The sequence below is a fragment of the Durio zibethinus genome, chromosome 19 (genome assembly GCF_047325235.1).
Source record: "Durio zibethinus cultivar Kanyao isolate XHJ-2024 chromosome 19, ASM4732523v1, whole genome shotgun sequence".
Lineage (NCBI taxonomy): Eukaryota > Viridiplantae > Streptophyta > Magnoliopsida > Malvales > Malvaceae > Durio > Durio zibethinus.
The window spans coordinates 3,340,365-3,353,328 of NC_143180.1; the positions used below are offsets into that span (position 1 = coordinate 3,340,365).

Genomic DNA, 12,964 nt, shown 5'->3' on the forward strand with positions numbered 1-12,964 from the left:
GCATGGTAGCTGTTGACCTGGTGCAGCACTTGTTCAAGATATACAAGAATGCATTTGCAATTGCCACGCCAGCCAAATAATTTTAAAATATTAAACAGTTGGTCTTCACCCTTGTAAAACTGGACAGCTTCTCAGGTTATGATTAAGAACTTGTAATTCGAAGCATAAACGGATTACCAATCAACTGAACATAAACAAAGCCTTCATCATAAACTATATATTGAATTGAGATGTAGTTGTCCAATCTACTGATAAAAACATTTACGACAGCATTAACCAAAGGCGTGATAGACAAGTGACTCTTAGCTGTTAGTAATCAATTCCATTTGCTAAAATTGATTAACTATTTGTTTACCTACCAAAACCAGATTAGTAATGTACCAGTGTTCTTTTGCAGTTTTAAAACCATGTGTTTGTCAATGTTATGAATCTGATTTCTCTTTGCCAAAATTTAAATATTTTACCAGGGTGTGACAATTAACATTTCAACTGCAAATACCTGTTTCCTAAAATTGATGAAAATACCTGTCTAACTACTGAAACTAGATTTGTGTTCATTTTGCTGTTTTTGTTTCAAAACCAAATACTTGTCAATGTCATCAATCTGATTTTTCTTTTTGGGTCCAAATGGTTGGTTCTAAGAAAGCCGAAACTGGCAAAATCCAGCTAGATATGGGCTCTGTAGTGTATGCCAGAATGGTGTTTTTATTTCAGCTTTGGTCCATGGATTTGAGTTGTTGTCTTTAATTATTGAACCAAACGTACTTAAATTGAATTTAATTCCATAGTCAATGGACTCTAGAACAAAGGCTTTTATCAAGAAAAGTAGATGAAAATGCAAGCGTTCATGCTAGGAATTCTTGAATAGGAGTAGGAGTGGTGGGTTTGCAAAATGAAAGAAAGTAAATTTGGTTTTCAACATCTCATTTTCATGAAGAAATACTTCAATGAGGGAGGAAAACTTATAGAATAGAATTAAAATGTGACAATATTGTACTCCTGCTAGATAAAGCTTAAGAAATATGGAAAGAAATTGTGGCTTGGTCGGTGAGTGAGGTGGGAAGATATGAAGAGAGTTTGAGTAGAAAAACGTAGCAAAAATCCCAAAACACAAAGGCCAAAATTCGCCTTTTACTAAGCAATACCGTGTGGTCGTTGTTTATAGTGGCATACGTTTATTTTTGGAAGGCTGTTTTTTTCCGAACGACTTAGTTCTGAAGTTTCGGGCTCAACCTTTGGGAAATTGCCGACTTAGTTTTGAAGTTCCCGGGGTAGAATGAAATTTAATCGAAAGTCAATTTTAACCTATTTCCATCAACAGATGGATTCCGCCATTTTTCACCCGTTGGATTCCCTTGGGTATGGGTTTGATTCTTGTAAATTTGCCGCGCACTTTCATTATCATTAACAGATGGATTCCCGGATTTGATCTCTAACATATGAAACTTTTTTTTTCTTATCATCACACTTGTTAACATCTCATATCATGTATTAAAAGTTGAGTGTTGACCGAATCAAGCTCAATTCACTTGCAAATAATTTAATTTGTCTAAACCCCTAAACAGTATCATAGTCAAATGGAATAATTTAGCAAAGAAAGTAAAGCCCAACGGAATGATTGTTGGGTTTTGTTAAAGTTGTCTGAAACCTAACAGCCCACAAGCTATTAGTCTTAGTATGGGCTAGAAGAAATAGGTCCATACCCAAAACTGCAAAATAAGAGGAAGTAAATTACTAGCATTACTCTTTCTTAAAGGAAAGGAAATCGCTTAGATTCGATGCATGAATCTCCATTTCAATAATTTTACTTCTATGTTGGCACGTCTTTACATAGTCAAGATAGTGAGAGACAAAGAGGAAAGAAGATGACAAAAGGAAAGGTGTCCATGTGGGTTGGGTTAGACTTGATTGGTACCTCTGAAAACTCATTTAAAATTTTATTTGGCGTGTTAGGTAGTTGTTTTCCTAATTTGTTGAAGTTTGGAATGATATAAAAAAAAAAAGTTGTTGAACACTTATCCATTTAAATATGTTTAATTTAAATTTATTATTAAAATATCAAGAAAATTCATATTAATATTTTAATTTAAAATAAATAAAAATTAATAACAAAAATATTCTAATACCTTGGTTTTAATTTCGATTTAACAAATTTTGTTTATTACTCGAATTTAGGGTTTGCTATTCATCTTTAGATTTAAGATATTAATATTTTATTATGTTTTTAATATTTGAGATCGTCAAGATTTAATATTTAATTATTAAAACGAAGAAATCAACATTCCAACGACCACATGCATCAACTCTTTTTCTTTTAATATAATATTTGAGATTGAATAATATTTTAGTCTCGTGATATAGATTATGCATTCAAAATTAATTTTATGAAAAATCACATTGATTTGAAATTAATATATCTTATTACGGAAATCAAATAAATCATAATCATTAAAGTATCCCTTTGTTTATAAGGCCAAATTTAATTCTCATTACAGCATCGGTGCGGTGCAATTGAAAATTTTTTTTTTGCTTTTAAAATTTATTTAGATGAGTGGTGATATTAAAAATAACAGTAAAAATAAGATAAATATATTATAACAGTGTAATTAAATTTTATATCAATAAAATTAAAATCAATAATGAAATATGTATTTGAGTATAAAAGCAATGATAACAATGAAATTAATTGTAATGAAAAAAATGATCATTAAAGATAATAGAGTAAAAATTATATTAACAAAACATAAATTATTTAATATTTATAAAATTAATAAATAATTAAAATTGTGAAATTATTCTTAAATAAATTAATTGTTTTGCTAATAAAAATTAAAAACAAAAAATAGTGTTAAAATTTAATAAAATAATTATTATATTAAATTAATACAAATATTTTGTAATTTTTAAATAAAAAATTAAAATAAAAAAATAAATTATAAAAATATTATTGTCTTTTTAATATAATACAAATATAAAAAGAAAAAAAGAAAAAAAAAATTCAAAGTTAAAACCATGCCAGTGCAGGGACAATACTCGACTGCACCACTGTCATGTTTTTCAAACAAATGGGGCCTGAATCACATGGTATGTCGTTTGGATGATATCTTACGGTGAGATTAATCTCACCATTCCTCCAACTACGCACTGGACCTGCCAAGTTGCAATAGGAATCAAAACCGCCAATTGAAAATTTTGGATTATAATGCCTTAGTTATTCTTTTTTTATGTCTTAAAGCATTACGTGATTTTTTTTTAATTTAATTTTGATGATATTTTGTCAAATGGCCTTTAAGATTTCAAAAGTTTCTAACATGAAAACTTGTTGAATTAAACTTAAATTCTAATGTTACATGAATACAATTTTAATTAGATTTGTTTTTTATTGAAACTTATAAAAATTTTTAAGATAATATTTATGAATATAGATAATTACAATTTTTTCAATATCCAACAATAACAGAAGTTATATGTTTTATGTTTATGTTTAATATTAATTTATTTAAATATCATTTGTAATTGTAGTAAGTATTATATTTTAAATATTAAATATTTTGAAGTATTTAAAATTTTAATTATTTTAATATAAAATTATATATATAAATTTTTATTGAATAAAATTTTTAAATTTTATTTGATATAACAACAATTGAAGTAAATTTTAATCAATTATTAACTCATAAATGCAAAAAATATACTAAAGAGTTTATTCTACATAAATTTTAATTTAATATCTTTAATATTATTTTTTTCTCATTATAATTCATTTTATCATAACTATTATGTTTGCATCTAAATACATATTTTTACATTAATTTTAATTTCACTATTATAATAATTAATTTCATCGATATCATTATTTTTAATCTCATTAGAATCAATCTCGCTATCCATACAATTGGATATTAAATTAATCACTTGTTTTTTTATCTTAAAATACCCTTTGAAATTTTATCTTATTATTGTAATTTCATCAATTTTTTTAAGAAAGCAAGAAATATTCCCACTAGAGTTTTCATGGGATTTTTTTTTTTTGTTTTATGTTTAATGAGTGTCCAATTCTCTCCTATATAATTAAATTATTTGTAAGTAAAATTTAAATGGTGGTTAATTCATATGTTTGATAATATATATATATATATATATATAAATACTAAGTAATGAGTTTTGCAAAAAGAACTCATAAATTAATGAGTATATTCATCAACAAATCATAAAAGTTTTAAATAAAATGATAAAATAAAAACTAAAATATAGAGTGTTTTTTTAGAGAAACAAAATTTAAATGGAAATTGAAGGATTAAAAATGAGCAATTTTTTAAAAAGGTTTCCTTATAAAGGCATTTTTAGGTTTAATGAATTAAACTTTTCACTTTTTCTTCATGAACGGATTAATTGTAATAATTAGGTGAAGAAACAAAAAATTGCTAAAATTAAATGCTTTATGATTTGAATATTCACTTAGAAAATTAATCACTAAATTGATAATAGATTGAATGGTTGAACAAGGAAGAGGAAGATGTTTCATCATCTTTGGATTTAATTAGTTAAACTTTTCACTTTCTCTTCATGAACAAATAAATTGTGATAATGGTATGAAGAAACCGATAATTGCTATAATTGAATGGTTTTTTATTTGAACATTCCTTAGGAAAGCATTATAAAATTGTGGACTTTTAATTTACAAGTTGAAAGATCAAACCAATTTGTGAAATTATATAGTCAAAAAAATTTTCTCTAAAAATAAAAGAATAACTTATTTATGAAATTGACATATGGTGACTTCTTAAATAATTGTACATCTACATTTACAAAGAATGGGCAAAATTATCTATGTACTCTTTCAATTTCCACCATCAAACAAATGAAGAATTGCACACTTTCGAATCATTGGCAAAGTTTGGAATTAGCAATTTTATGTCCCAATTCAGACTTTCAATTGCTTGCACGGCATTTTGCCTTAAAAAAAGTATTAGGAATTTTCTCTTATGAGAAACCACGTACTAGTGAATCTAAAGGAAACTAGAAAGCCTCTGTGACCAGCATCATCCTTTTGCTCACTGGGTGCCATTTTGTTGTACCGCCTGTGTGAGATATTGAGATTGAAAGAGATTGAAGGTGATGGTTTGCTGTGTGGCCGTGTGGGAACTTGGGAAAAGAGCGCCTGCAGCCTGGGAGGAGATCGTTGGGAGCGACGTGGAAGTCAAAGATTGAAATCAATTAGGTTCAGTGTGAGTAGATTAGAAATTGAGAAATAAGAAAAGATAAATTAGGCAAAAAAGTTAAAAAAAATAAATGAGTAAAAAAATTAAGTGTTTTTTTTTGGATTATAATCCACTTTTAAATTGAATTGGACTTTTGATTACTATTATTCATTCTCAATTTTTTATTTTTTAGATTTTATTTGAATTTTTTAAAATTTAAATAAAAAAATTCGAATCGATTTAATTTTTTTGATTTAATGATGTCATTTATTTAAATTCAAATTAAATTATTTAGAACTTGAATTAAATCGATCCAAACATATCGATTTTAATCGATATTTTAGATATTTTTTTTCTCAACCTTAATTTACATTTCTTTTATCCTTTTTATGAAGTGGGAAAGGGAACTATTGCTTTTGGCTTTCCACATTTACGACGTTTACATTATGATAAATGAAACGTCATCTTTATATTAGAAAATGAGTTTTTATTTTATTAATTTTTATATTCATAAATATTATATTTTTTGTTAATAAATATCATCAAATAATATATTTTTTATTTTAAAACATAATATTTAGTTTAAATTAATCATTTGTAGATAAAAAATGTAGTAAAATTTTTTTTCGTACGTTGATTTTTTAAAAGGTAAAATAAAATAAAAAAATTTATTCCGGTTAAATGTAAGATAAAAATAATTTTTTCTTTAAAATCTTAAAAAATTATAAAAAAATGAATTTTTTATTTTTAAATTTTTAAATATTATTAAAAATCAAAGATTACTTTATGAATCTAGTAATTGTGAATCAAAAATCGAAATCACATTCCCACGAATAAAATTTGAAGAAAAAGTCTCAAATTATTTTAAACCCAATATCTTAAGATAAAAATTTTTTAAATATTATTTTAGAATTAAAAAAATTATTAAATATATTAATAATGATTTTTTAAAATTTTATAAATGAGTTTAATAGAATGTTATATATTTTTAATGTATATATTTTAAAATAAAAAAATTAATTTAAAAAATTAAAACGTTTATCAGCCTACTAATTTCAGATTAAAAAATTTCACTAATAATATATAAATAATTTCTTTAAAATTAAACCCTCCAAAATTTTTTTAGTTGGTGGGAGCTGCTGAGTTCTGACATGGAAAGCAATCAGGACCACTAAAATCCAAAGGTTTTTTTTTTTTTTTTTTGTAATTAAGTATTATTAAAAAATGAAAAGAGGCAAAGAATTTTCCAAGCACCTTCCTCAAGCCAGCCTGTGTTTCTGTTTTACTCCGTTCTTTGAACTTTCTTCTCTCTAGTCTTCTCTCTTGTACGTTTTATCTTTACTTCTATTATAAACAATAATTTCCCAGTCACTTCTTTTCTGCTTTGCTTCTCTCCCTTCGTCAAGCATGGCCTCATCTTCGATCCATGAAGGTAACACTGTTGACTCTTTTTTTTTTTTTGCCAAAGTTGACTCTCCTTTGACCAATCTCTAAATTTTCATCATCATATCTCTTTATTTATTTATTTATTTTTTTACATTTTAGTGTTATAAAGGTTATTCCTTTTGCTTAAATGATCACTTTTTGATTCTGGGTACTGAGTCTGTCTTCAAAATACTTAAATGGGTTCTTTCTACAAATAGGAAATCAGCTTAATTCTGCTAAAAAAGATGGTTTTTTTTTTCTTTCTATTGTTCTTAATTGAATATTAGCTTAATTTTACTGTCTTAAGGAATATTGAATAGTATGGAACTTTGAGAATCTAGTGCCACCTATCAAGTTTATATCTTGATCCATTGGAGCTTAATTAAATAGAAAGAAAAGAGATGGGAAGTAGGGTGTTTTTTGTGTTTTTGGTAGATTTAGTTTGAATTTAAGAATTAAGGTGAATCAATGGAAGGTGGCATCTTTTTGTGATTAATAGATCGCTAGTAGCTGAAAAAGAAACTTTTTTCTTAATTTTTGGGTTGTTGGGGGTTGTATCATTTCTGTAATGGATTGTTGAAGATGAAAGAAAATTGTGATTTGTTTAATAATTATTTTGATTAATGGTTGTGATTAATGGTTGATTGTTTAGGTGGAGAGATGGATTTGGAGAAAGGAATAGATGCACTTCAGTTGGGTCCGAATTCCCTCATGGAGGTTTCAGTAACACCATCACCATCATCAACAGCAACAGCCCCAGCCCTGATCCTATCGAGTTATGGCAAGCGTATTGATAGGATGGGCAGTAGCCTCACCAGTTGCAGTTCCGGTATCACAGAATACTCAGCAACACCATCTCCCTCCTCTACAGCAATGGCCCCAGCTCTGATCCTTTCTAATTCTGGCAAGCGGATTGACAGGATGTCCAGTAGCCTCACCAGTTCCAGTTCCAGTTCTGGTATCACAGAACACTCAGCAACACCATCACCCTCGTCTACAGCAATGGCCCCAGCTCTGGTCCTATCAAATTCTGGCAAGCGAATTGACAGGATGTCCAGTAGCCTCACCAGTTACAGTACTGGTACTGCAGAACCGTCAGCAACACCTTCTCCATCATCTACAGCAACAGCCCCAGCTCTGGTCCTATCAAATTCTGGCAAGCGCATTGATCAGGCTGGCAAAAAGAAATATGTGAAGCAGGTAACAGGACGCCATAATGACACTGAGCTGCACTTGGCAGCGCAGCGTGGTGATCTGGCGGCTGTAAAGCAGATTCTTGCTGACATTGATTCGCAGATTATGAGGACTGCAAGTGGGGAAGATTTTGATACGGAGGTCTCAGAGATACAAGCAAGTGTGGTAAATGAAGTGAATGAGTTGGGGGAGACAGCCTTGTTTACAGCTGCAGAGAAAGGGCATCTTGATGTTGTCAAGGAGTTGTTAAAATACTCAAATAAAGAAACTGTTACTAAGAAGAATAAATCTGGGTTTGATCCCTTGCATATTGCTGCAAGTCAAGGGCACCATGGTAACGATCCTGTGCTTTTGGTTATGACATAATTCCAATATAAGAGCCATATTACTGATTATGAACATGCTGGCAAAATATTTAGGGGTATAAAATTTGTGCCTTACTACTTAACTACTACCTTACACTATGCATCTTATTGTGGCATTTATTTATATACTTTAACTTGGAGGTTGATTATGATGGAGATGTGAACCTAACTAGGTTTTTAATTTGTTTCTTTGGAATGTTCATGACAGCAAAATTCAATATTTTCATACTAATGAAAATCATAGCCTCTGCTATATGGTTACGGTTAGTTGAGTAAGCAGATTGACAAGGCATCTTCCTCCTTCAATCTTCAGGACAAACTATCATCATTTTTTTTTTTTTTGTATAATATGGATTATAGATAGTGAATAAATAAATTCCCTAGTTATTAGTTTGCTTTTATAGAGGTCAGTTGTGGACTTTATGGTCCTGTTTCTGTTGTGTTTTATAGATGCTAAGCTGGAACAGTCACCCTGGTTCTTTCCTTGCAGCTATTGTCCAAGTGCTGCTAGATCATGACCCTGGTCTATGCCAAACATTTGGGCCATCAAATGCAACCCCTCTCATCTCTGCTGCTACCAAAGGGCATACACAAGTAGTCAATGAGCTGCTTTCAAGGGATGGTAACTTGCTAGAGTGCACCAGATCAAATGGGAAAAATGCTTTACATCTAGCTGCTCGACCGGGGCATGTAGATGTTGTAAAAGCTTTGCTCAGCAAAGATCCACAATTGGCTAGAAGAACTGACAAGAAAGGGCAGACAGCATTGCATATGGCGGTAAAAGGACAGAGCTGTGAGGTGGTGAAGTTGCTTCTTGAGGCCGATGCTGCTATTGTGATGCTTCCAGACAAGTTTGGTAACACTGCATTACATGTAGCCACTAGGAAAAAGAGAGCAGAGGTACAACTATTTTCTCACTCCTTTTTTCTTTCTTGCCATAGAGGTTGGAGGGTATGTCTCAGTGGTGCTACATACTTTTTTAGTTCTTATACATCTTATGAAAATGTCATTGTTTTACCATAAATGAAATGGTCGGTGGAATATTATATAGTGATGCAAGTGTATGTTCATTAAGACCCTTCCACACTTTTCTGCAGTAGTAGCATCCTTGAAATAGTGTTACTAACACATATGGCATGTTAGAAAGACAAGCTTGAATTTAGAGAGAGATGAGGTTGTCATGTATTTATGAATTCAACTGAAAATTTCAATTCTAAACGTTGATTTATTTAGAAATGATGTATAGAAGGTTTTCTTTTTATACTAATTTAGATCACTCTTGGTGGTAGACTGATGATACTAGGCTGTATGGTTTTGTAAGCTAAGCTTTCTGTATTACATATCTATCTGTATGGCTCCTCCTTATGCGCCTTTCTTTATTTTTATTTTCACATTACCATCAATCTCCTATATTTAGTGTCATTCCTTACATTTTATCCTAAACAGTTTCATTTTATTGAATCTTCCCATTTCCTTGCAGATAGTAAATGAGTTGTTGTCCCTTCCTGACACGAATGTCAATGCACTCACCAGAGACCATAAAACAGCCCTTGACATAGCTGAGGGGCTTCCTCTCTCTGAAGAATCCTCAGATATAAAGAGCTGCCTTTCTCGCTATGGTGCTCTGAGAGCTAACGAACTGAATCAACCAAGAGATGAGTTGAGGCAGACAGTGACCCAAATTAAGAAAGATGTCCATACACAGCTTGAACAAACCAAAAGAACCAACAAAAATGTTCACAATATTTCAAAGGAACTTAGAAAACTCCACCGAGAAGGAATCAACAATGCCACCAATTCAGTGACTGTGGTGGCTGTTCTATTCGCAACTGTTGCTTTTGCAGCTATATTTACTGTGCCTGGAGGAGATCTAGATAGTGGAGTTGCTGTGGTTGTAAGCTCTTCTTCTTTCAAAATCTTCTTCATCTTCAATGCTATTGCTCTCTTCACCTCTTTGGCTGTTGTCGTTGTTCAAATTACATTGGTTAGAGGTGAAACCAAAGCAGAGAAACAGGTAGTGGAAGTCATTAACAAGTTGATGTGGTTGGCTTCTGTCTGTACTTCAGTTGCTTTTATGGCCTCCTCTTACATAGTGGTTGGCAGGAAACATAAATGGGCTGCAATTTTGGTTACAGTTGTAGGGGGTCTGATAATGGCTGGGGTTCTTGGCACCATGACTTATTATGTGGTGAAATCCAAGAGGACAAGAAGGAAAAGGGGAAAGAATTCACGGAGAAGTGGATCCAACTCTTGGCATCATTCTGACTTAACTAATTCAGAAGTTGAAGTTGATAGGATTTATGCTCTCTGATATGCAAAGCTATAGCTTCTGGAAAAGGGGAAGGGAAGATGAATGTTATAAATTACAAAAATAAAAAAGTCCTAATATGCCGAAGATTGGATTAAATAAGAATAGTAATTTTTCGCCTCTGCTTGGTAGCTAGTATATATGCATACCCTACTTTCATGACCATGGCTTGCAAGGTACGTGCAATTTGAACTACTAATTCGAGGAAGGCTTTTTAGTTAAGGAAGAAATAAGAGTGAGGAATGTGGCAATTTGTTGTATGTCCTGTGAGTTTGTTGTAGTACTTTCTTGGGTGGCAAAAGGCATGAGTTTTGATTCATAAGTTGATGGTCGTGTTACCAAATGGCTGTGCTTTCTCCATGCTTTTTCTTTCTATGCAAGAAATGGAAGTCATGAATAATATCAGCTTGAAATATGACTCATGATATCCTGGAGCTGACACTCATAAAACTGCTTCATATCTCATTTGGGATATTGATCAGCCATCATTGCCCTAAATCAGCCTGTTTTGATGGATTCGAACCACTGACGGCATCGATTAAAAGCCTAGCCTTGAAATGTATGAATGATTAAATTTTTCTCTGAGTAAACTGTGTTGCTACAAAACATTCTTGTTGTACTTCAGTTACAGTTTCCTGAAATTGAACAAAGACTTTCAGAACTTCTAGAACTACCAACTTCCAACTTGTTTCTTGCTTCCTAGTAAAGTCTTGACTCGGACAAGAATGCTAGATTCTGGATCTTTTCTGTGCAATTATTTTCCACGAACAAGTCCTATCACAAGACTAATGGTAATTGTTCCAGATTTTGCCTCAAGTCTTGACTGTTGTGACAGTCATCAAGCACGCCAAAATTTCTTTTTCATAAAGTTGAAAAGTAATGGACTACAACAACAAAAATGGGAAAATCTTTGTAGGTTGGTTGGACTATGTCCAAGAAATGGACTATTTTTTTTTTCTGTTTTGAGTTGCAGATGATTTTTTTTTTTTTTTTGTGGCTAAGCTCCAAAAATGGGTTCATTCATTGGGTGGCAAATACAATGAATGCCAAGTTGTGTTTATTGAGAGGCTTAGCCATTATTTCACATGTGAAAAGGGCTCCACCAAAGAACTTTAAAGAGAAATGGCATTGAAAATGATTGGAAAAGAGAATATGTTCTTTTGGGTAGAGAAGTTTCAATAATTAATAATTGCAGGACACCAATGGCTTATACAATAAGATAAGCATTTGTCCATAATATTTATGCATATATCTAACTCCCATTTGTTTATAGAGTTGGTTTTTATAAAATTTTTTAATTTCATTAATAAACTTAAAATATTATTACATGTTTTATTTTTAAAATTTTTTTTATTATACTTAATGATACGTATTATTGTTCTAACATTGACACTTGATGCATATGATAATTAATATATATATTTTAATTTGAAAATTTGAATTTGAATTTTTTTTTTTAACTTTTAAGGATAAAAAAAATTGTACATTCATCACATTGACGTAAAATATAAAATATATCTCATAAGAGGAAGATTGAGATGGTTTTATAAATTAGAGTTATTTAAGGGAGGCTGCTTGAATTTGGTTCAAAGTCTTCTGTCACATAAAATAAACTGACAATTACAAAATAATGAATTGTTAGGAACAACAGCCTTATTTATAAAATAATGGCTAAAATATTGAAAAAAATTATTAAATTATTTCACTGTTTTAAAATAAATTTTTATATTTTATTGTATCCAAATAAAATTTTATTCATTTATATTTAAATAAATCCTTATTTTAACTAAAAGATTAATTTATGTTAAGAATTTATTTAGGTTAAGTATTTACTTGGATACAAATATGAAAAGAATTATTTGAGGGCAAATTAAAAAAATAAGAGTTTATTTGAGTATAATAAAAATAAAAAATATTTATATAAACCAGTAAAATTTAAGAGAATTTTTTATTATTTAAGTCTAAAATAATCCATCTTAAGTTAAAAATTAAAGAGACAAAAACCTTAGAAGAGAATCCTTTGGTTGAAAGTTGGACTGTGTTTGGTTTCATATCCAAGACTTTTGTGAACAATCATAAACTGGGTGAAGCCCAACCCAATCCAACCTCTTAGACACAAGCAATAAAGGAATTCATGGCAAAATAATTATATCATTTGTAGTTTTTCATATTCAACATCTCTTAATTTAACTTAAAAAAATTAAGTCATAACGTGTACAATTAAAAAGAAGAGAAAAAAATGCAGCTTTATCATTACTATTAATTCATCATATTTATACCTTTTTTTTGGATATTTTATTTTTTATGAAACGCTTTTCGTCGAATATATAACTCTTCCAAAACAATCAAAGATATACATGCATACGAATAATTTGAAACCATGTTAGGTACTTTGTACGTGAATGTAAAGCTATAAAAAAAATCATATATATATATATATATGCAAAAAAAAGGAATATTAAATGATGTAA

At 30.1% G+C, this 12,964-nt stretch overlaps 1 protein-coding gene across 1 annotated transcript; it reads left to right on the forward strand.

Moving 5' to 3' along the window:
• Positions 1 to 6,582: 6,582 nt before the first annotated feature.
• On the forward strand, positions 6,583 to 11,163 carry LOC111310249 (ankyrin repeat-containing protein ITN1-like). Its single transcript, XM_022909512.2, has 4 exons — positions 6,583 to 6,633; positions 7,279 to 8,154; positions 8,676 to 9,085; positions 9,666 to 11,163. Exons 1-4 carry the CDS (start codon positions 6,609 to 6,611, stop codon positions 10,494 to 10,496), a joined length of 2,142 nt encoding a protein of 713 aa, XP_022765247.2. The 5' UTR covers positions 6,583 to 6,608; the 3' UTR covers positions 10,497 to 11,163.
• The last annotated feature ends 1,801 nt before the right edge of the window (positions 11,164 to 12,964 follow it).